Genomic DNA, 25,204 nt, shown 5'->3' with positions numbered 1-25,204 from the left:
CGCCTACCCCTGATGAGACGTGCAGGCGCCGAAGTGAAGGCACAGAGAAATTTTCAGACATGTATTTTATTGGTCCCGTCGTTCCCCATTGATGGAGGTCTCAAATCCTCGAATTTCTCATCCACCTCTGACGTTATCTCTCTCTCTCTCTCTCTCTCTCTCTCTCTCTCCGCGTTACTGGAATTTTGAAATTTACGCACACATATGACATAATTTATGGTACTAACGTTGAATTATTCGAATGTAAGACTGTTTTGAGGCTACTGTCATTGGATCTGCTTTGCCACGCAGATTCAACGACAGCGCCGGCTATGTAGAATTTTTGCTAGCTTTGAAGGTAGAGAAAAAAAGGCAGCCAACTCCAACAGCACAAGGAACCATGTATATAATACAAGCAGATACAAAGCCAGTAGAGGGCTTGCACACCACATTCCATCCGCTTTGCCACGCGAATGAACAGTGGAATGAAAAACCCGGTACTGTCAATTAAGATCAGTAGAGAAATTGCAACTAAAACGCCGAATGAACAAGGATAGCCCAAATCAATCAGCTAATATCCATGCGTAATCTCCCATATTCTGTTAATCTGAGAAAGGCCAAGGACCAGAGAGATCTGCCTCAGTGGTGCATGATTCCTCTCTCTCTCGCAGGCTATGTAGTCCTCATATTCTTCCGGACCATCCTTCTGGCCAAACCAACCGCCTTGACAAACGTCTTGCTCCTTCCCGCTTTGTTCAATTGGGCACGCTTACCCTCCTCCGTCTCACTGCCCACAACCGGACTAGAGGTCGTTTGCGTTTCCTTCTGCCTCGCACTCGCATTATACAAAGTCAACGCGGCCATCTGGCCAAGCATAGTGGGATGATCAATCAGATCTTCCAGTCGGATTCTGAAGCCTTCTTGCTCAAGGATCCATGCTACTTGAGCGAGTCCCATGATGTCACCACCGAGATCGAAGAACGAGGCCTCGAGGTGCAGGTTCTCGCAATTGCTTTCGCCCTTGTCGTCTCGTAAGACTTGACGCCACGCGCGTGAAAAGATGTCGCTGAGGACGAGCATCTCTGCACGGGTGAGATTTTGCAGCTGTGTGGTCTGGAAGAGCTCATCCGAATCTGTGGTCACGTCGTCGACTGTCTGGCAGGGGAGGCTACAAAGTTCGGTGGGTGAAGGCAACGTGGTGCATGGGGTTGCGGAAAAGTTCTCTGCGTTAGTGCAAATCATGCCCAGAACCTTTTCTGCGAAATCTGTGGTGATTGCACCGGTCAGGGAGAAGGAAAGTGCGATTTCCACCTGGTCGGCTTCCCCGAGCGGAGTAGAGACAACCAAGAAATCGGAAAAGTCTTCATCAGTGCCAACGGCGCCGAGTCTGTAGGTATTTCCACCGAGCTGCATCTCCCTGTCTTGGTCGATATTTTGATGCTGTACGCTGGTAGGGAAATTGCTCCAGGCAGGCCACTCGGTGCAATGTCTCGTCATCTCCCGGAAGCCAAGCGCTTCGTATGGCATATTGGCGACTTGTTGGTCTTGGACATGGCGAAGCAGGTCGAGCGCTGTCCAGTGTGGTTCGAATTGGACTCTCACTGGGACCACGTTGACGCAAGGTCCGACGATGTTTTCGACTCCGGCGACTGCGGCGTTCCGCCCACTGATGGTGTGTCCGAACACCACGTCTGACTGAGCTGAGAGTTGAGCCAAGACCAAGGCCCAGGCAGATTTAACGACTGTTGCGACGGTGATGTTACCGTGAGCCACAGGTGGAAGATGAATGTTTTGTTTCAGGGTCATTGTGGCTCCGGCGGATCTGCGATAATTTGGTCCATTGCGGCGCACAACCTCGGTCATAGACGAACCTTTGAGGAGCCTCTTCCAGTGTTGATAATGATCCGATGTGACGGTTCCTGCTGATGCACGCACATAGTTGGCGAAAGATGGGGTCGCAGATATTGGTTCACCTCGGTATCCACTCTGAAGCGCAGCCAGGATTCTTGGGAGACAAACACCGTCATACTGAGCATGCGAAATGCGGATAAATATCCGATGACGGTTGCTATCCTTCTGTTTCGCAACGGTGAATTGAACAAGAGGCGCCCCTAGCCGAGGCCCTTGATCCCGGTCTTTCTGTTGTAGCATCGCTGTGAAATCTTCTAGACTCTGTTCAGTCTCAAACACTTGGAATTCCGGCCGCAGCTTACGAAGCACGACTTGCAAGAAGCGGTCGCCGGAAGCTAAGAAAACCGTCCGCAGAATGTCAAAAGCCTGGACAAGCCTGAAGCAGCTCTGCTTCAAGAGTCTCAAGTCCAGAGCACAGGCACCCTCTAGGTAAAAGTAGTTCAACATCCACCTTGACTCCAGGAGGGTTCCTGCAATAGCCAAAGACTGGAAGTCAGTGACCGGAAGCACATCTGAAATGCCGCCTTTAAATACTCCGACCTTTGGACAGATATTGCTCTGGAGAAAGGCATTAATGTTGCTCGCCTTGACGAGGGAGAATCTTTCATAGAGCTCGCTTGCTGGCACATGATGAATGCCGTTGCTCTGCGCATTGTACTCATTGTATTCGTTAAGGTCGGCATTCGTGAGGTAGGTACTCATCATACTTGCTACCCGGATGATTGCAGCCATGTCTTCGAACGTGGGGTGACGGAAAACGTCAGCTACCGTGAGAGCTAAGCCTTCGTCACGAGCTGCTCCCACTAGCTTCATGGCTGTAATGCTATCTCCGCCTAGCTCAAAGAAGCTGTCCTCGCCTGATATCGAGTCTTCAGGCATGTCAAGCATCAAACTCCATGCTAACCGCAGTTTCTTCTCCATTGCGGCTGACCGTCCTCGCTTGCTTTTCTGTGTAGCTATGGAACGTCGTCTGCTAATCTCGCTTCCGGCAAAAAGGTAGCGCTCAACTTCGATTGGCTGGTCGTTGGGCAAAGGGTAATGGTCTTCAGATCCATCGCTAATCAGAGCAAGTTGGCGCTCGTTCGAGAGCTCTGACGATATCTCAGCATTGCGCCGAAGGAGAACCCCGGACTCGAACATGCTTTCGATAACCTGTTGAACACATTCACTGACTACTTTCTTCAGTGCAGCGTTGTTGTTCAGGATGGGCTCTTGAGAAACCTGATTCTGAACAGTTATATGATGATCCAGAATGGGCTGTTGGAGCACCTGATCCTGAACAGTTGTATGATGGCCCAGAATGGGCTGTTGGAGTACTTGATCCTGAGTAGTTGTAGGATGATCCAGAATGGGCTGTTGGAGCACTTGATCCGGAAAAGTTGTATGGTGGTGATCCAAAACAGGCGGTTCAGTGACCTGGTTCGGAATAGTTGTGTGAAGGGCATGAATAGTCTGTGGTTGCGGCTGTGATTGGACGATAACTTGGTTCTGAACGGTTGTGAGTTGGGTACTAGTGGGCTGTGGGTTAGGCTGTGAGTCGACGACAGCTTGTAACTGTGTCTGTTCCTTGGGATTATCCAGCTCTGCAATAGTCTGGGCTGACCGGCTGATAAAATTGTCCAACACCTCAGCCATAGTATGGGCCACTTGGGCGGCTTGCTCATCAGTCACCTTATGGGTCCAATATCTGAACATGACGCCTTCTTCATTCCGTTCGGTTTCAACATTTACTGTCATGACATACTGGACGACTAACGTTAGGAACAAGGATTTTATAGCACGATTGATGGATTGTTAACTTACCTCGCTGGGGTCATATGCACTGGTTGGCTCCAAAATAATGGTCTCCTCCACAGCGTCGCTGGAGCGAGAGTGATTTTGGATGGAAACGGAGGTGTTGTACAGCGGCTTTCCGGCCATTCCAAGGTCATGCTGGACTTGAGCTAATGAGCAGCGCTGATATGGCAGACTTTCGAGGTACTCGTCCTGAACTCTGTGAAAGACTTCGGCCAGCGTTGAGGTGGGCGAAAATGTAAGCCGACAGCAGAGCATATTAATAAAAATACCAATGGTGTCCTGTATGCCGTTGATGGGAGCATCCCGGCCGGCTGTGATGTAACCGAAGCAAACATCATCAGACCCAGTGTAGGTCCGCAGCACCAGAGCCCAAGCGGCGTGCATAACGTTCGCAAGCGTGACCTTTGTCCTCTCGCAGAGCTCATGCAGTTCAGGGAATTTGTTGAACTCCATCTGGACGGATGCAAGGCGCTTTTCGCTCGAGGTATCGAGATTGAGCTGCGGGAAATAGGAGGGCGAAACACCCTTCAGATAAGTTGTCCAGAAGCGCACATCTGCTCCCGGTGCTTGACTCCTGATGTACCGGATATAGTCACTGTACAGGGGCCCGGGTCCATCTTCAAGGCGATCTTCGTATGCTATCGTCAAATCTCGCCAAAGAATGGAGATCGAACCGCCGTCTACGACTGCGTGGTTGATCTCTGCCTTGATAAACATTTTCCCACTAAAAGTAGTGCACACAGTAAGTTGATGCGGCAGCCGAGGTTGTTTCTTGTAGCTCGTCTCCCTGATGCTGATAGACTCAAGCCTTCTGGTGACGTCGGCATCGTCGCATTCGATGTATATCACTCCACTGTCCACATTCTTCACCACTAATTGGTCGAAGGCCCCACCGCGATATACGCTGTCGATAAAGACGGTCCTGAGAGCTGCATGTCGGTTCACCACCTTTTGCCACGCTTTCCCGATCTTTTCTGCACTTAGACGCAATCCTGGATTGCTGTGTTTTGCTTCGTATACGACGTTGGAGAGATAGGTGTCTGGGTCCCGGAGCTGACTGAACAATATTCCTTCTTGCACGGATGAGCACGGGTAGACGTCCTCTACCTCATTCCACTGCTTAATGCCAGCATCTGGAAAAGTATCCTTGACAAGCTTCCGCAACTCGTCATAACTTATTGGCATCAAGGGGTAGTCGCTAAGGGTTGGCTGAGGAGCTGTGTGTGCCAGCCGCCGAACAGTTTCTTCCAAAGTCCTCTTGCATTCCGCCACCCAGCGAGGAACGTCCCCAGCCCGCCGTACAGCGCGATTGTACATGAATGAGAATTCAAGCTTGCCGTCCCTGACCATTGCGGAAATTTCAAAGAGGGCAATTCGAGCCGTGTCTGGTCCCACGTCTCCCATGATCTTGGCATCCGCATCGTTCTTCACGAAGTCAATCTGTTGAAGCAAAGAGTCATCCCGCTCTAACTGTTGCATTCTACCCAAATAGTTGAAGGCTATCTCAACCGGAGCCCCAGAGTCGCCAGATTTGGCCCGGCCCTCGGGAGTCAGGAATCGGTGTGCGAAGTATGGCCTGCCATTTTCTGGGATACGGCGCCTGGTATCCTTCATTCGTTTCAACGTGGTGAAAACATCATCTTGACCTTTGTTGCCTGGTAAAAGGTTAGCTCGAACCTCAAGGCCGATGATGCACCATGTCAAACCAAACCTGGATGGTTTTGGAGGAGCAAACTTACCTAGGTCGACAGAGACGTGGATTGGACATAGACTGGTAAACCAGCCTACTGTCCTGGAAAGATCGACGTTGGGATTCTCACGTCCATGGCTTTCATTGTAAAGCGTTGGAGTGGCCCGATCGGCAAATGTGCGACTGAACGAATGGGCAACTGTGGAAAGCAAAAGGTCCAAAGGCTCGGTCTGAAGTGCTTTGTGGCAGTCACCCATGGCTAAGGCTGTGAGCGCCTCATCGACAACGAATGTTTTGCTCTCTACTTCACTGTACGTGTTCCGTTGACCCTCCATGGCCCAATATGCTAAGTCAGCAGACATCACATGGAATGGGAGGAGGTCTTTGAAGGACTGCTTCTGGCTCTGCTCCGCCTGCATTTTACACCAAGTCTGGAATGACAGCGGTTTTCCAGCTGTCAGAGACCCGGTTTCGAGGAATTCCTGGAGTTCTTGCAGAATGATCCGCCAGGACACCATATCCACGCAAAGATGGTGAGCCGTCAAAAAGATCATTTGATTGTCACCTCTGACGTTGAAAAGGTCCGCAGCGAAAAGTGGGCCATGCTGAATGTTAAGACTTCCTTGGGTGCGTGCGGCTAAAGGTGCAATTTGATCAATAGCATCGACGTTGTGTACTGTGTAGCGATATGATGAAGTGATGTCCTATAATCCAAATCAGCGCCCTATCCTTCCGAAGGCGTTAAGAACGCGCAATTCATACCTGGGTAATTCGCTGCTGCCAGACTCCAAGTTTGTCCTTGCTAAATCTTGCTCGCAGCATCGAATGCAGATTAATGATCGACTCGATCACACGTTTTATCTCATGTGCCTCTGTCTGTCGAGTGATCCGCAGTGAGAAGCTCTGATTGAAACGAGCCTGTCCTTGATAGCTGGTAGCAGACTGGAAGTACATCTGTTGGATTGGAGAAAGAGCAAACAATTCTTCGACTTTTTCCTCCTGTTGCGGAGCGTCCTCGGCAGATCCACTTCGAAGCGCAAGTTGAACAATCGACTTGCTTTGGAGGACGTCCTGAAGAGAGAGATTGATCTTCTCCTTGCGACACCGAGCCATGACAGCCATAGCCGTGATACTATCACCACCTACATGATTGTAAGCTCCGGCACCCTTGTAGAAACTCTTCGAAGCCGATACTTACCTAAGCTTAGGAATGATTGGTTGGATTTTACTTTCTCAATCGGGATGTTGAGAACGCGGGCCCAGATACCCTGCAACACTTTGGTAGTCCCTGTTACCTCAATGGCGCTCTCAACTTCACTGTCGACGCCCATAATCACTTCATATTCTTTCTCATCCAGACTTTCGATCCAAGCGGCGACTTGTTTGCGGTCCAGCTTGCCTGAGACCATTATTGGGACGTCCTCAACCACCACCCAAGTTTGTGGTATCATGTAATGAGGTAATAGGTCAGAGAGCCGGTTTTGTATCTCTGTCAATTCCTTCCGCGCTTGCTTCAAGGGGGCTGCTTCCTGGACGAGCACACATTTGGCGGCCGAGAGAGTTGTGCGTTCACTATACAAGCTGCTTAAAGAGAGGATAGCGACGAGATGCTTCTTGCAGGGACCGGTTTTAGGCATCACAACCAGAGCATGGCGGATCCGTGAGTCGGCATCGAGGCGATTTTCAATCTCTCCAAGTTCCATGCGTTGGCCATTCAATTTTACTTGGTTATCTTTGCGGCCAATGAAATCCAAGGCTCCGCTGGGAGTGTATCTCACCAGGTCTCCCGTCCTGTAGATCCTTTTTGCGCCAGACTTGAAGTTGGAAGCCCAAGCAGGGTTGTCAACGAATACTTCCCTCGTCTTCTCCGGGTTCTTGAGATATTGACGGGCGAGCGTTGGGCCGTCCAAAGCGAGCTCGCCAACAGCTCCCACCGGGGCCAGCCTGTCATGGTGTGCGGCATCCACGATCCAAGCACGCGTCGCGGCCGTTCCATATCCAATACATGAAGGATCTTTATCGACTGATATTCTTGCATTGACAACGGCGACAACAGAAGCTTCGGCAGGTCCGTAAGCATTCAGTAATGTTACATGCTTTGCCCACTTTGTGACAGCCTCCGTAGGCATAGCTTCTCCACCACAGGCCAGCACCTCTAAGGAGGGAACTGTCGAAGGCTCGATGAGGTTAGCGACAGAAGGTGTCAGGCAAGTCCATGTAACCCCCATTTTATGCATAACTCCCGCAGGATCTCTGAGCCGCTCTTCTTCAAGCGGAATACAAATGCAGCCTCCAAACGTCAGCGTGGTCAGAATTTCCATAACAGCTGCATCGAACGTCAAAGAAGCAAACTGGAACACGCGGGAGTCAGGTTTCATAAGCATAGCCTTCCCAAAGGCAGCAGAACTGCTGCAAAAGGCTCGATGTTCAATGACAACGCCCTTTGCCCGGCCAGTGCTTCCCGAGGTGAATATGACATAGGCGGCGTCAGTGGTGGATGCGCCTAAAGGAATTTGGTTGGGAAGATAGAGTGGTGAAAGGCCGAGAATCATATTCTTGTCAATGGAAACCCTTTTCTCGATAATACCAGAGTACCTGCCAGTGTATGCAGGGGAACAGAGAATTGTGATCGTGTTGAGCTCTTCCAAAATCTCTTGATGCCGAGATATGGGATGTGCTGGATCTAACGGACAGAAAGTACCTCCTGCAATGAGAATCCCGAGGATGGCGACGACAGTCCAGGCAGATTTATCCATGCAAATTGGCACAAATATTTCTGGCCCTACACCGAGCGTCACCAGGTAGAGCGCCAAGCGAGATGCATGATCGTAGACCTCCTGGTAGGTGAGATCACCATCCCAAGCACAGACAGCTTGGGATAGAGGCTGCGAAAGGGCCTTCTGCTTAAAGAGTTCATGAATATATTCGTCGACTAGTTGCGGCTTCATGTGATTCCATTTTTGAACCGTTTCTTGATCTTCAGGGCTGAACACGTTCACCTGGCTCAGTTCTGTGCTGTTGCTCTTGGAAGCAGCGCTCAGTTGCTTTAATACGGCTTCGAACTGATAGAGCAACCTTTGCACCTGCCAGCTCAACATCACGTTCTCGTTGTAGTAAATCATGACCTTAATCTCGTCGTGAGCTGCCCAGCATTCGACCACAAGCGGGTAGGTGAAGAAGTTGTCCGCGGAACCACCACTTTGTAACTCCCACAAGCCCTCAGACGTCCCACCTTCCGCTGTCTGTATCACCAGCAAATTCTGAAAGTCACAAGCGATGGCGGTATCCTCATCGAGGCGTCTGATATGCTGCAAACCCAGGTGTTGATGTGGTATGATGTCCGCGGCCATCTGATGTACTCCTCGCAAGAATTGGATTACAGTTGAGCTACGATCCATCCGGATCCTGGTAGGGACAGTCGTAAGGGTTGGACCGACAATGTTCACTATGTCGGGTACGTTGACGTTTCTTCCGCTCAATGTCTCTCCAAACACGATGTCTTCGGATCCTGAGTATGCGGCTAGAAGGGTGGTCCAAGCAGCGCGAATGAGGGTAGCAACCGTAATATCAGGGCTTATATCTTTTCGACTGATATTTGCGCGGTGCGATAACGTCCGCGTCCTTGGTGCCTGTGCTGCGACGGTATGGGGCACCTGTGGAAAGTGCATGGAAGATACCCCCGCCAGATGAGATCTCCAGAACTGATCTGAAGCCTTGACATCGCCCTTCAGGAGATATTGGATGAATTTGGCGTAAGAACTTTTAGGTTGACTCTGGACCTCGCCGAGATATGCGCTTTCAACCCGGTTAAGAACAAGCGGAAGGCTCCAGCCGTCATAAAGAGCATGATGAATTGCCCAGACAAAGTAGCGGTCTGTAGATCTGTTGTCATGGATGATCGTGTACCTTGTAAGTGGTCCGCCATTGTGTGGTGGAATATGCTGCGTCTCGTTAGAAAGAGCCTGGAGATCGTCTCCGGTGTGCCAGACGATGCGTTCCTCTTTGATAACCAGTTGCAGAAAGGCAGAAGAGGCAGTGTGAACAATGCGAGTACGGAGGGTATCCAAATCATCAACCGTCTTCTGCCATGCCACCTTGAATCGATCGATATCAACACCGGGAGAAAGTCGAAAGACGTTCTGAGCCACATACGCTCCAGGTTGTTTTACTGTAAGGGTGATGAGGCTCTCCTGCAAGGAGCTGCTTGGGTACAAGTCCTGAACCAAGCCCTGGTCTACACGACATTGATCTGCGAGTTCTTGGATAATTTGGTCCACAGGCTCTGAGCTTTGCAGCAAAGAGAAAGGCCCCGACTCCTCAACACTATCTCCTTGTAACGACTCACACGTTTTGGCCACGTCGGACAGTTTGGGCAGCTTGAAGATGTTCGTGACCTTTAGAGCGATGCCCTGTGAGCGGGCTTCTTCAACAAGACTCATAGCAGCAAGAGAATCACCACCAAGTCGGAAGAAGTTGTCCTCGGCCTGGACGGAACTCGGAGCAAGCTTCAAAACTTTCTCCCATAACTTCTGCAGCTTTTTCTCCATATCTGTACGAGGGCTGCGCTTAGTTCCCGGGGTCGCGAGTCTGTACGGAGCTGTGGCTTCTTGCGAGAGCGACTGCAATGATTCGCGCAGTCTCTTGCGGTCAAGTTTCCCAGAACTCAGCCAGGGCATCTTCGACACTGGAACGAAGAGTTGCGGAATCATGTAAGTCGGTAAAACCTGGGCCAGCGAGACCTCTAAACTCTTTGCGAGGTGTCGGATCGAATCGTCCATCTGTAACAGTAGCTCATCTGTGGCAGCGGTTTCACGCCTGATGAGCCCCCTCTCATCATCGTCCGTGGGTAGGCTAAAGAATACTACCAGCGCTTTCGTTGCGACCTGGCTGGTCGGCACGACTAAGTCAACTGCTGATTGTGCTCCATCTAGAAGGCTCTTCTCGCACTGATACTCAATCTCGCCGAGCTCGATACGTTGGCCGTTTAATTTTATTTGTGTATCCTTGCGGGAAAGGTAGCAAATCGTTCCGTCCAAGTTGTATCGGACGAGGTCGCCGGTGCGATACATACGCTCCTGACTGTAGAGCACGCTAGAAAGGCCCGGTCTTTTCGCCCATTCGGGATTCCCTACGAAGACTTCGGCGGTTTTCTTCTCATTGTTGAGGTACCCACGGGCGACAACAGTACCCTCAATGACAAGCTCACCGACCGCGCCGACTGGCACAAGGCGGTTGAAGTTGCGTGAATCGATAATCCAAGATCGGCCACCCTTGGCGGTTCCAATACTGGCACGGTCTTCGTTGACCTTGTTTCCACGTTCATCAGACTTGATGCCCGTCGTCGCGACGACTGAGCATTCTGTGGGGCCATATGCGTTGACGATCGCTACAGTGTCAGCCCATCTTTCAATGTACCCAACCGGCATAGCCTCTCCTCCGCTTGCAATGACCTTCAGACTTGAAACAGTTTTGGGGTTAAGCGTACTGGCCACAGATGGTGTCAAACATGCCCAAGTAACTCCCATCTTTCTTATCACCCCCGGAAGGTCGTTCATCTTATCCTCATCGCTCGGTACACAGACGCAACCTCCCACAAGCAACGTCCAGAGTATCTCCATAATGCTGGCGTCGAAGGTGTAGCTGGCGAACTGGAGAACGCGGGAGTTGGAGCGCATAAACAGTGCTTCGCTGTTTGCTAAAGCACTCGTGCTGAGTGATGCATGCTCGATAACTGTGCCCTTTGGAAGTCCAGTTGTGCCTGAAGTGAAGATCACGTAGGCTGGATCAGATGGCCTGGCGCTAGATGAAGGCGGTGTTACTGGCAAATTAGATAGTTGGCTGATGGTCTTTTTATCCACAATGAAGATCATCTTGGCCACTTTAGAAGCCTTCTCTTTGTACTTTGGTGAACAGAGCACAAATTTAGCGCCCACATCATCCACAAGATGTTTCAATCGGCTCTCAGGATGGGATGGGTCGAGCGGCACGAACGCCCCACCAGCTTTCAAAACACCGAGTTGTGCAACTATTGCCCAGGCGGACTTCTCAAAGCATAGAGGCACGTACGTTTCTGGGCCAACCCCGAGACCTGCAAGGTGCCTTGCCACGCGCGTCGTAATTGCCTCCAATTCGGTATAGGTGAAGTTCGCATCCCATCCACATACTGCTGGGGTGGAAAGTGGACGCAGGAATGCTTGCCGTTCAATGAGTTCGTGAGCGCATTTGTCAACCTTTGGCGGTAAGTTCTTGTTCCAACCGCATACTTGCATGCAGCTATGTTCACTGAAAAAGTCCAGATCTCCGACAGTTCGCTCTCCCTGCTCATTTTGAACGAGACTCTTCAGGACTTGTTCGAAGGTACTGGCAATGTTCTTCGCTTGCGCATGTGATAAAGTATTCGTCCAATAGCTGAAGTGAATCTCCACCGAGGAGTCCGTGGCTTCAACATTGACAGCAATACTGTACTCGCTAGGGTCATGTGCTTCCACAATATCATAGAGAAGCGCAGGTTCCGACTTCTGTTGCGTATTTGAACGTTTCTGATAAGTGAAGGCAGTATTGAAGAGAGAAGTGCCGGAGAGGTTGAGTTCGTGTTGAACCTCGGCCAACGAGCAGCTCTGGTGCTTCATGCTGCTGAAAAAGTCCATCTGGACCTTATCCAAAGCCTCACCAAGCTCAAGGGTACTTTCCAGGTTGATACGGCAGATGAGCATGTTTATGAATGCCCCAACAGCATCCTCTATACCCTCAACCGGCATATCTCTACCTGAAGCCAGGTAGCCAAAGCAGACTTCATCGGATCCAGTGTAGCACCGAACCACCAGAGCCCAAACCAGCTGTAACATGCTAGAAAGTGTCACCCCTGAGCTTTCACAGAACGCATGCAAGTCGGATGCTTGCTCTAAATTGAAAATATGTGATCCGAGAATTCTTGACGGTTCCGTCGCCCCGTCGACAAGTGCAGGGAATAGACATGGCTCGACATCAGCAAGATACTCTTTCCAATAGTTGAGGCCTTCTTCTCGAGGGATAGATTGGAGATACGCGATATAATCGCTGTAACGAGACCTGGTCTTGCCCACCACTTCTACATTTCCCGCATAGGCTTCGGCAAGATCACGAAGAAGGATGGGCATGGAAGAGCCATCAGAGATGACATGACTTATCTCGAGCTTGCAAAAGATTCGCCCTGTCGACGTTTCACAGAACGCGAGCCTATGAGGAGGCTGTTTGTCGGCTAAGTTAAGGGGTCGGAGGTCTGCTAGGACACTTTGAACATCCGCGTCGGAGCATTCAAGTCTTGCTGTTCTGGCCTCTGCTTGTCTGATGACGACCTGATCCACTAAGCCTTCTTGGCCCACGCTGTCAACGAAAACTGTCCTCAGTGTAGTGTGGCGCTGAACAACTCCCCGCCAAGCCCGTTCTAGTCTGTCGAGGTCAACGAGGCGTCCCTTTTGAGAGGATTGCACTTCGAACACGGACTGGTAGGCATATTTTTGAGGGTCTTTCATTTGACTGAGCAGTATGCCTCTCTGCATAGGAGAGCATGGGTAAATATCTTCAACCTCCTCGAGTGAAGAGACACCGATTTCTGGCAGCCTCTCCACCAACTTTCCCAGGCCATGATATGTTAGCGGCAGAAGCGGGAAGTCGCTTAAGGTACGTTCAACTTTGTGCTGCGTCAAGTTGTTGGGGGCTTGTCGAAGCAAGTCTTGACACTGAGCCATCCATGCAGCGATTTTGGACTGGTGTTTCATCTGCTTGTTGTAGCTGAAAGAGAGTTTCATGCGCCCCTCTGCCACAGCCGCTGAGATTTCGATGAGAGCAAAGCGAGGAACACCCTTGCCAATGTCGGATAGACTATTGACAGACTGTCCTCCATCAACAAGGCGTAGTAATGAATCGGTTCGCTCAAGCTGCTGCATTTGACCTAGATAGTTAAAGGCCACCTCCATAGGCCAGTGGTTACCAAAATGATCTCTACCTTCTGATGTGAGGAGGCGGTAGGCGAAGTACGACCTTCCCTTCTCTGGCGACCGTCTTCGGAAGTCTTTCACCCATTTGATGGCAGTGACCAAATTATTATCTGATAGAGAATATATCAGCAAACATTGTTCTAATGAAAGTGTGTCAAAGACTTCTGCTTACCCATACTGGCTTCTCTTGGTAAATAGACCGGGCATAGAGTTGTAAACCAACCTACTGTACGAGACAAATCGAGCTTCGTGTCCCAAGGCTCGCGACCATGGCCTTCATTGTAAATTGCTGGCGGCGTTTCGCGGCCTGGGAACGTGTGGCGGAATGACTGAAGTATTGCTGCAAGCAGAACATCTACAGAATCTGTCTGAAGAGATTGATGGCAAGTCGCGAGCAACATTGTGGTTGTTTCACGGTCAAGCTCGATTTCCTCACTCACCACATCACCATAGACGTTAGGCTTATCCATCATTCCCCAGTAGTCCAGGTCTGCCACTGGCGCCCCTTTGCACGGGAGCACCTGCTTAGCATTCTGTTGCTGAGCATTCTCTGTTTGTAGTCGGCACCAAGCTTGGAACGGTAAGGATCCCTGAGCTTTTGAAGTTCCCAAGTTGATTAAGTCCTCCAGGTCTTCTAGAATTATACGCCACGAGACCAGATCGACAATCAGATGATGCGCCGCAATGAACAACTGGGTATCTGAGGAGCCATAATTGAATAGGTCCACAGCAACCACGGGCCCTTTGAGGATATCGAGACTCTTTTGGCTGTCCTCCATGAAAGATTTCATGCGAGCAGTCGTACTGACATTACGAACTCGGAATCGGTATGATCCAGAAATATCAGTGGTGATCCGCTGTCTCCAATTGCCCATTCCGTCTTTTCTGAAGCGTGCCCGCAACATGGAATGCGCCTTCACGATGGCGTTGAAAGCGCTTGTGACTTCTTCAGAGGATATCTTACGCGACGAACGCAGCAAGACACTCTGATTAAATTGCGCCCAGTTGCTCCCTACACAACTGAAGTAAAGCTGCTGTATAGGAGATAGGTCGAACTCGTGAGCATCTTCACCTTCATATGTAACCTGCTCTGGAAGCCTCACTCGTGACGCGAGGTCTGAGATGGATTTGCTTCGAATGATGTCCTGCACCGTTACACCCATGTCTTCTGATCGGCACCTCGCCATGACCTGCATGGCCGAGATACTATCACCGCCAAGGTGCAAGAAAGACTGACTAAGCCCTACCAGATCCGGAGTAAGGTTCAGAACATGGACCCAAATTGCCTGAAGCCGTCGCTCTATGGTAGAAGCATGCGGGTTCTTTGCGGTGTCTTTGGCGACAGATATCTTTGCGTGAGCCTCATCGTTCATCTCCTCAACAAAGCTGACAATCTGCCTCCGATCCAGCTTACCGGAAGGTAGCAGGGGTAACTGGCGTAGAACGACCCATTTTGAGGGAATCATGTAAGCTGGAAGGTGATCTCTAAGCCGCTCCTGGACGTTTAGAAGGAATTGAGATGCTACGTCCCATGAAACGATCTCGAGCCCGTCTGTAGAAATGTTCGTGGCAAGTTCTTTCAATGAGAGCGCCGCCACCAAGTGTTTGGCACAGCAGCCTGATTTGGGTAGCGCAACTAAAACGTGTTGAACAGCACTGTCTGCGTTCAGGTAATGCTCAACTTCGTCCAGCTCGAGTCGCTGACCATTTACCTTGGCTTGAGTATCTCTTCGTCCAAGGAATATCATCTCACCAGTAACATCCGAGCAGACCTTCACAAGATCGCCTGTTTTGTACATTCTTCTTCCAGAAACTGTTCCAGGATACTGGTAGTTTTCGCTCAGGGACCATTTCAAATTCTTGACGAATGCCTCTGCTGTCTTCTCCTGGTTGTTTAGGTATCCTCTAGCTAAGGTCGGGCCCTCAACCAGGAGCTCACCCACAGAGCCTATGGGAGCTAATCTATGGTGATTTCGCGCATCCACGATCCAGCATCGATCCAGCCGACGGCCGATATTTGCCGGATGCGTGAAGGGACTCATATTAGGGTTGACTGCCGCAATAACTGAGCATTCACTAGGCCCATATGCGTTGACCAGGCTGACCTTGCCGGCCCAGACGGAAAGTTGACTCTTCGACATGGACTCTCCACCCAGGATCAGAGTACGAAGACGAGGAACATCCGAAGGCTGGATCAATTGGGCAAAAGAAGGCGTCAGAAGAGCGACATCAACTTTCATCTGGTTAATGACAGTAGTGATGTTGTTCATTCGATCGAACTCGTTTGGGACGCAGACACAACCGCCTACCATTAGAGTTGTCAAGATTTCGAACAGGCAAGCGTCAAAAGTATATGAGGCGAACTGCAAGACGCGCGATGTTGGTTTGATTGACATGGCAGAGCCATGTGCAACAGCCCCGGAGCAAAAAGCCGAGTGCTCAACTAAATGTTGTTAGCTCTGACACTTAATGCAGCAGAACATTCGAAGAAATACACATACCAAGGGTCCCCTTCGGCTTTCCCGTGGTTCCTGACGTAAAAATGACATACGCAGCACTGTTGGCTTCATAAGAAGGCGGCCCATCTTGGTGGACTGGGAGCTGCTTGAGTGTCTCCTCATCGATAGAGAGCGTTTGAGCCGCAATTGCCTCACAAATATCCTGATAACGAGGAGAGCAAAGTACAAGGCTGGCACCAAGATCGCTAACAATCTCCTGAAGACGTGTAATGGGGTGCGCTGGATCGATGGGAACAAATGCAGCGCCAGCTTTGAGCACAGCAAGCATTGCAATAATGGTGAAGGCCGACTTCTCGAAGCAAAGCGGAACAAAAGCTGCTGGACATGTACCGATACCCATATCTGCCAGGTGATGTGCTAACGAACTTGCCAACCGATCGAGTTGCTGGAAAGTAAACGTGGCATCCCACGAGCATACGGCCATCGCGTCTGGTTGCGATATTGTCTGTTCTTGGATGACATCATGAATGCACTTGTCCACATACTCGAGTTGCTCCTCGTTCCACATCGTAATGGTTGCTTGGTCTTGCGAGCTCAGCAGCTCCATCTCGCCAATCTTTTCTTGACTATGCTCCGTTGACACGAGACGAGAAAGACAGGTTTCAAATTGATGTAAAAGTCTTGATACCTGCCACGTGGGAATAACTTTCTGGTCGTAGTGGGCATCGATATCCACTTTACCGTTACTTACCGTGCAAGAGATAGTCAGAGGATAGTTGTAGAAGTTCGTACCGATCGTACCACTGCTGACCATGTTCCAGAAATTGTTATCTGATTCGTCATTGGCATGAACAATGGCGAGCAGATTCTGAAATTCGCAGGCAATTCCTGCCTCAGTGCTCAGGCGTTTGATATACTGTAGACCAGCAAACTGATACGGCATCGCTGCGCTAAACTGCTGCTGTATGTCTGCTAGAAACTTACCGACGCTGAGTTCGCGGTCGATGCGAGCCCTGGTAGGCACCGTAGCCAGCGTAGGTCCGATCATATCTTCGATCCCAGCTACAGGAGCGTCACGACCAGTCAGAATCTCACCAAAAGTCACATCGTCCGAGCCTGAATATATGCCAACTACCAATGCCCAAGCAGAACGTACAATTGATGGGATTGTGAGCTCTATTCCTGCAGGCTTCGAAAGATGCGCAGTGTGTGTGAGGTGACTCGTAGCTTGGACTTGATAGGCTGGATGGGGAAGCTGAGGGAATTGTGGCGAAGTTGAATCAGCCAACCGAGACTGCCAGAACTCATTCGACTCAGCGCGGTTGACGCCACAGAGATATTCTATGAATCTGGGATAATAGGAAACGGACTCTTGGATCGGTAGGTGAGGATTCCGGTAGCGAGCCTCCACCCTGCTAAGAAGAATCGGCAGACTCCAGCCGTCATAGAGAGCGTGGTGCGCCGTCCAGACAAAATGTGGCGCAGGCGTGCCTTCACCGACAATGGTATATCGACAGAGAATACCGCCATCATGCGGAGGTAGATGGCGGTCAACCTCCTCAACGCTTCCAGCTGAGTCCCAAGTGATTGGGTCTCGGATGACTACTTGAAGGAAGCCGAGAGCCTTCGTAAACACGATTCGGGTGCGAAGAACGACTTCCGTATCAGCAACCTCTTGCCAAGCTTTTCGAAATCTCGCGATATCTATGTCTATTGGTAGTCGGTAAGTGCTTTGCGCCACGTAAGCTCCCGGCTGTTTATTGGATAATGCGATGAGGCCTTCTTGAACGGGGGTGCAAGGGTAGATATCCTGCACAGAGCCAACAACCACCTGACACAGTGAGGCTACTTCATCTCTCAAATCGTCGACGGAAGTTGCATTGCTCAATAGAGAATATGGCCGAAGATCCGGCAGGGTGACCGGAGAAGGGCGAGCAACGATTGAGGCTCTATCTGCCAGGTCGGAGAGTTTCGGGGTCTGAAAGATGCTTGCTACTGTCAGATGGATACCCCTCGAATGCGCAGCAGTGACAAGTCGCATTGCTCCGATGGAATCTCCACCGTGGCGGAAAAAGCTGTCATCTGCTCCAATAGAGTTCGCATCGACAGTTAATACGGCTGCAAAGAGCTGTTGAAGTTCCTTCTCCAATTTAGTTGATGGTGCTCGCCCGCTCTTTCCACCAAGGCGGAATGTGGCAGCCTGCTCCTCAGAAAGCGATTCTGCCATCGTCCGAAGAGTGCGCCGGTCCAGCTTTCCAGAAGACACCAAAGGCATGCGCGAGACCGGGATAAACATGCTCGGTACCATGTAGCTTGGGACTGAGTCTGAAATGGCAGCCTCCATGGTCTTCACGGTGGACTGCAACTCCGGTGACATAGGCAGGACAGAGACTTCCTGGCCGGCCGTAGGGACTGAATTATCTGATGGGAGGTACAAGAATGCAGCGAGCGCCTTGATTGATATTCCGTTGTGGCTTCTAGTGATGAGTTCAACAGCTGACTGGGTTTTGTCCGGCAGATTGATTTTGACATGGTGTTCGACTTCCCCAAGCTCAATACGCTGGCCGTTAAGCTTGATTTGGGTGTCTTTGCGTCCAAAGTAGCACAAACTTCCATCGGAATTGTAGCGAACCAGATCACCAGTCTTATACATTCTTCTTGGGGAATGGCTAGAGCCGTTTGGATCATCGAAAACCCAAGTGGGATTCTCGATGAAGGCTTTAGCTGTCTTCTCTTTGTCGTTCAGATATCCACGCGCTAGAATAGGGCCCTCTATCAATAGCTCCCCTATGCAGCCCACAGGAACGAGGCGGTTGTGATCAGAAGCATCGACCACCCAGGAGATGCTTCCCACACTGCGGCCGATATTGGAGACATCTTCCAAGGTGCCGGCGTTTCCGTTGTGTGTCGAGTTGATTGAGCATTCGGACGGGCCATACTGATTGTGAACAGGAATTGACTTTCCCCATATTTCCACAGCCTTCTTTGTCAAAGCCTCACCCCCAAGCGCAATTTCTTTGATTGTTGGGACGTCGGATGGCTGCAGGAATGTAGCCACAGTTGGTGTAAGGTCCATAAAATTGGCATTGAGTTCGTTGATCGCTCCTGCAAGATTGTTGAAGCGGTCATGGTCTGATGGAACACACACACACCCGCCACGCATCAGAGTGGTGAACATCTCCTCGAGGCTGTTATCAAATGTATATGCGGCAAACTGAAGAAACCTTGTTTGTGGCCCTACTCCTAAGGCTGATCCATGTGCTTCGGCACTGGTAACCATCGCACGATGCTCAAGGACAACGCCTTTCGGTTGTCCCGTACTTCCTGAGGTGAAGATAACGAAAGATGGGTTGCTTGGTTGCACGGTCATGCAGGAGCCGGAGTCTTTTTTTGGGAGCTGGTCTAGTAAAGAAGGGCTGACGGAGATGACATAAGGGACTATATCCTCAAAGATTTGGGCGCGCTCCGGAGATGCGAGCACAACCTGGGCTTCAGCGCTTACGACGCGAGTTTCAAGTGCGGTCTTTGGATGCGTCGCCTCAAGGGGAACGCAACCGCCACCGGCCTTCAACACAGCTAGCATGGCGATGATAGTCCATGCTGATTTGTCGAAGCAGATTGGAACAAAGGTCTCGGGACCGATTCCAAGGCTCATTAGATAGGTTGCCAGGCGCCCTGACAGCTCATCCAGCTGTGCATAGTTGAATTTCCCATCCCAAGCACAGATCGCTTCTGCTTCAGGTCTTGCCTTTACTTGCCTTTCAATCACCTGGTGGACGCAGTCGTTAATATTCTCGGGTAATACACGATTCCAAGCCCATATCTGATCCTTACTAAGATCACTGAGAGGATCCAGATCTCGAATACTCAGTTCCGAATGATAGATGATATTTCGCAGTGCTTGAATGAATGTGCTGGACACGTTGGCCGCTTGGCCTTCCGAGAGGGCATCCGTCCAGTAGTCTAGGTCGATAGCTGCCTCCCGATCCGAAACCTCTACGTTGATCGAGACTGGATATTCGGTCGGGTCATGTATAGGAGCGTGTTCCGAAAAAGTGATAGGAATATCTTCGGTGCTTTCAAAAGACGGAAGCTTCCGATAAGATAAGCACGTATTGAAGAGAGCCGTACCGGACAATTTCAGTTCATGCTGCACTTCTGCGAGAGAAGTATGTCGATACGGCAAACTATCCATGTAGTCCTGCTGGACCTGGCATAGGATTTGACCCAAAGGAGTGCTCCCAAGCATGTTGATGCGACAGACCAGCATATTTATGAAAGGTCCGACTGCTTCTTCTACTCCTGGAATAGGAGCATCTCGTCCAGACGTCAAGTATCCGAAACAAGCGTCTTCTGAGCCACTGTAGTAGCGGACTGTAAGACTCCACGCTGTATGAAATGCGTTAGATAGAGTCAATCCGTTGGAATCGCAGAAGCTTTGCAGCTGGGCAAGCTCTCCGAAATGGAGCTTAAGTGAGCGGAGCTGCTTCTGTACGGTAACGCCATCATTGAGAACCGGAAAGTGGCAAGGCTCTAGGTTCGCCAGGTATGACTTCCAGTAGTTGATTGCGGCTTCATGAGGCTGATTTTGCAGGTAAGAAATAAAGCTGCTGTAGGGACACGCCTGGATATCAGGCATTTGACCAGCATATGCTAATCCAAGCTCACGGTGTATGATAGATATCGATGCACCATCCATGATTGTATGACTGAGTTCCAGTCTATAGAAAACTCGGCCCGTGGAGGTTTGGCAAATTGAGAACCGATGAGGCAGTCTTCCGTCGTCATACGCCATTGGCGTTTGCTTGTCGAGCGTTGTAAGAACGTCTCGCTCTGCGTCGCAGCGTAAGCAAGTGGTATCGATGGAGACGCTCTTCAGGACAACTTGATCGTAAAGACCTTCGCTGCTTAAACTCTCTACAAAAACTGTGCGAAGAGCAGCGTGTCGGCTGACCACTTTCCTCCACGCGTCCGCAAGCCGCTCCACATCCACATTACCCTGCATCCGCGCTTCCACCTCGTAAGTGCCATGGACTGCGTAGTATGAGGCATCTTTTGTCCGACTAAGCAAGAGCCCTTGTTGCATAGGCGAGCAAGGATATGCGTCTTCAATGGCTGTGAAGGAGGAAACTCCTATTTGGGACAGTCTTTCTCTCTCCATGGTCCTAAGGCTACCATAGTCGAGCGATAGCAATGGAAAGTCACTCAACGTTGCTTGAGGTTTCATATTGGCCAGTTGATTTGCTGCCTCGGACAACGTTTGTTGACAGTGAGAAATCCACTTCCGGATCTTGTCTTGGTGTCTCATGTAGCGGTTGAATGTGAAAGAGAACCGGAGCTTTCCTTGAGCAATCACAGCAGAGATCTCAAAGAGGCCGAAGCGGGGGGTGTTGTACGCAAAGTCTGCCGTGCCTCCACCGACGTGCGCCTCTCCAGCCATGGCTTCAAAAGGTTGAAGGAGGGCCCCATCTCTCTCCAGTTGCTGGTATTGGCCAAGATAGTTGAAGTTGATCTCCATTGGGTAATGGTGGGCGAACTGTTCTCTTCCGTGGCTGGATAAAAAGCGGCAGGCAAAGTATGGCCTTCCGTTGTCAGGGATGCGACGCCGGAGATCCTTGATTCGTTTAACAGTCTCAACAAGCTCATCTGAGGCTGAAATGGGCACAAAGACTGGATAAACCACAGTGAACCAGCCAACAGTCCTTGTAATATCAATGGTTGAATCGAATGGCTCCCGACCATGCCCTTCGTTGTACACAGTGGGAACACAACGATCAGTGAAGATTTGCCCAAACGAATGCAGGAGTGCAGAGAGCAGAATGTCTATGACTTCTGTTCGAAGACTGTCGTGACTCGCCGTAAGTATAGTTGAGGTGAGTACCGCATCGACCTCGAAGCCTTCACAAGCCACATCACCATATGTGTTTGATTTACCTTCCATGCCCCAGTACGCAAGGTTCGCGCCAGGCACATTTTCTATTGGTAGGACTTTCTTTGTTGAAAGGCTCTGGCACTGCTCGGTTTGCAAACGGCACCAGCTTTGGAAGGGTAAAGATCTCCCGGTCGCTGATGTGGCTGCTGTGGGGTCAAGTAAAATCTCTTCCAAATCTTCGAGGATAACTCGGTAAGACACCAAATCAATCACCAGGTGGCTTCCGATCAATGAAACAAGCTGTTCTTGCCCGTTGATGTCGAACAAATCTACTGCAAGAAGTGGGCCGTGGATTGCATCGAGACACGCTTGACTATCAGCAATAACGGGTTTGAGTTGTTCCTTGGTATCGATTCTATGTGCGCGGAAGCGGTATGAAGAGGCTACTCCCCGCGTGACACGCTGTTTCCATCTGCCGTTAGCCATGTTTTGGCTGAAACGGGCTCGTAACATGGAATGGCGCGCAACAAGCGTCTCAATGGCGTGTTGTAAATCTTTCTCCAATGTCTCGCGTGTAAGTCGGAGAAGGAAGCTCTGGTTGAAATGCCCTTTGCCTTCCGCTCGAACTTGGAAGTGGAGTTGCTGTATGGGAGAGAGCTCAAAGGGTGTGTCAAGAGCTTCGTGGTGGTCGATATGATTATTGACAGGTTTCGTGCAAGTCGCCAATTGTTGAAGAGACTTGCTGCGGAGAATATCCTGAACTGTAAGACCAATACCCTTCTTCTTGGCTTGGCTCATACATGTCATCGCAGTAATCGAATCACCTCCCAGACTTAAGAAGCTGTGATCCAGCCCAATTTTGGTGAGAGGTAAATTGAGTACATGGCTCCAGATCACCCTGAGTTGGTTTTCGGTTTCCGTTGCTGGTTGTGTTGACTCCCCTTCCGACACCAAGTCCTGGCCAAGGTCCGAGCGCATATTTTCTAACCACCTCATGACAGATTTGCGGTCCAGCTTACCAGACGTCAGCATCGGAACAGCCTCTACGCAAAGCCATGTGGAGGGAACCATATAAGATGGCAAACGGCTGGACATGCCTTCGCGGATTCCTGCAATACAGGAGTCCTTCACCGGTCCGTCTATGGTCTTCAATGCTGTTTCGTTTTGCACAGCAATGGGAGACATAGTGTCTGATAGGGACAGGATTGCTACAAGACGTTGCTTGTAGTGACCCGTTTTGGGTAAGAGAACCAGACCATGCTTGGTGCTGGGATCGGAATTGAGATGATGCTCGATCTCGCTGAGCTCAATTCGCTGACCGTGAAACTTGACCTGGGTATCTTTCCGTCCCACATAGCTCAAAGAGCCCTGCTCCGACGTGTATCGAACCAAATCTCCAGTTTTATAGAAACGGCGGTCTGAAGTAACTCCCGCTTCATCATGACTCCAAGGAGGGTTGAAGATGAAAGCATCAGAGGTCTTCTCTGGATTGTTTAAGTAGCACCTGGCAAGGGTGGGTCCTTCAAGAAGGAGTTCTCCAATGCAGCCCACCGGGACAAGACGGTTGTGATCAGAAGGATCTACGACCCAGCAGTGTACCCCCGCTGGGAAGCCGATATCCTTGCAGTCAGTCTCTAGAGTGACGCGAGAGTTTGTCACTGCTGAGACACAAGCCTCGGTTGGTCCGTAACCGTTGACCAGGTTGATTTTAGACCACGCCATCACATGAGCTTGTGACATGGCTTCTCCAGCCAGAACCAAGGTCTTCAAATTCGGAACGGCTGCCGGTTCCATAAAGCCAATAAATGAAGGTGTGAGAACGGCATGATTCACCCGCATTTCATTGATCGCGCCCACGATGTTGTTTAGGCGAGCGTCTTCGCTGGGAATGCAAACGCACGCACCGTGCATAAGCGACGTAAGTATCTCCACAAGGCTCGCATCGAAGGTGTGCGCCGCGAACTGCAGTACACGACATGTCTCGTCGATGCGAAGCCCAGGTGCATGAGCCTTGGCGCCAGAACAATACGCCCCATGCTCAATTACTGTGCCCTATGGAGGATTAGACCTTTGCCTGATGTGTGAGTATAGTTGGGCTGTGGGTACCTTTGGCTCTCCAGTAGATCCAGAGGTAAATATCACATAAGCGGCATTGTTACTCTTGACTTGGCCTATTTGTTTGCTTTGTCTAATAGGCAATTGGTTGACAAGTTCGTCAGCAATCGGAAGTACAGTTTCGGAAACCGTGGCAAGCAGCCCAACATGAGGACGTGAGCAAAGTAGAAGCCTGGCATCAACAGAGCGAGTCAAAGCTTGCAAACGTGGTATTGGATGGGACAGGTCTAGAGGAACGAAAGCTCCACCAGCTTTCATGACAGACAGCATAGCCACAACGGTCCATTTCTGCGGCGACAGTTAGCTTCAAGTGTTCGAACTCATTGTGGTAAGGCAACACTCACCGATTTTTCAAAACAAAGTGGCACGCGAACTTCTGGACCTACTCCGAGCTCAACTAGGCGGCCAGCCAACCGGGAAGCAACCTCATCAAGCTCCTTGTAGGTGAAGCTGCCATCCCATGAACAAACAGCCTCGGAGTCCGGCCTGCTCAGGGCTTGTTCTTGAATGACCTCGTGGACGCATCCTTCAACCTTCTCTAGCGGTTTGCTGTTCCATTGGAGTACCTGCTGCTTATTGCGCTCACTGAAGAAGTCCAACTTCCCAATAGCGGTTTCAGGTCGAAGCAGGATGGTACTGAGAATCGTATCAAATGTGCTAGCAACGTTCTTAGCTTGCTCCATAGGCATGTCACAGCTCCACCATTCCAGAAACATGGTAAGATTGCCATTGAAACATTTGATGAGCAGGCGTATCTTATACTGTAACTTATGTCAGCAGTCGAAAGTAGTCGGCAGGATGGCCAGGAGAAGCTGATACACACCTCTTTGGGGAGTATTACGTTCAGCGGTTGAGACGTAACAACGGTTTTGTTAGAGGCTGCAGTGTTAGGCGGACTCCGGAGCACCACAGCGGTATCGAAGAGCTGGCGCCCATAGAACGGAGAATCTTCGGTGGTACCAGAAGGTACATAACTTTGATAGGGGATACCTGAAATATACTCACCTTTCGCCTTCTCCAGCGTGTCAACAACGGACACCATGTCATCCACCGTCAAACGTGCAACAGGCATGCCATTGAGCGGTCCAGATATTCGTGGGTGCCCGTCGCCCACGCTACCTAGTCTAGTCTCTTGATAGCCAAAACAGACATCATCCAAGCCAGTGTAGCACCGCAGGAGAAGACCCCATGCGACGCGTAGTAGGCTTGATAAAGCTGCTCCATCAGATGCAGACAGCTGCTGCAGCCTTTGCACGTGTTCCGAATGCACTCTGAGTGACATAGGCCGTTTAGGTCCATCAACACTGGTACCAAGACGAGGGAACTGGCAAGGTTCCGACCCGGCGAGGTAGGAGGCCCAATAGTTGGAGGCATCGATCTGCGGGGCTTTCAGGCTAGATCCCAT

At 50.5% G+C, this 25,204-nt stretch overlaps 1 protein-coding gene across 1 annotated transcript; it reads right to left on the bottom strand.

Moving 5' to 3' along the window:
- Window positions 1-651: 651 nt before the first annotated feature.
- Window positions 652-25,204, bottom strand: EPUS_04482 (uncharacterized protein; the record flags this gene model as incomplete). Its single annotated transcript, XM_007787868.1, has 10 exons — window positions 652-3,633; window positions 3,694-5,342; window positions 5,427-6,081; window positions 6,140-6,519; window positions 6,576-13,463; window positions 13,526-15,796; window positions 15,855-23,736; window positions 23,791-24,087; window positions 24,144-24,560; window positions 24,623-25,204. 10 exons carry the CDS (start codon window positions 25,202-25,204, stop codon window positions 652-654), a joined length of 24,003 nt encoding a protein of 8,000 aa, XP_007786058.1.

This window comes from Endocarpon pusillum (genome assembly GCF_000464535.1).
Source record: "Endocarpon pusillum Z07020 unplaced genomic scaffold C700255, whole genome shotgun sequence".
Taxonomy (NCBI): Eukaryota; Fungi; Ascomycota; class Eurotiomycetes; order Verrucariales; family Verrucariaceae; genus Endocarpon; species Endocarpon pusillum.
This window is presented reverse-complemented; position numbering and strand designations above follow the sequence as displayed.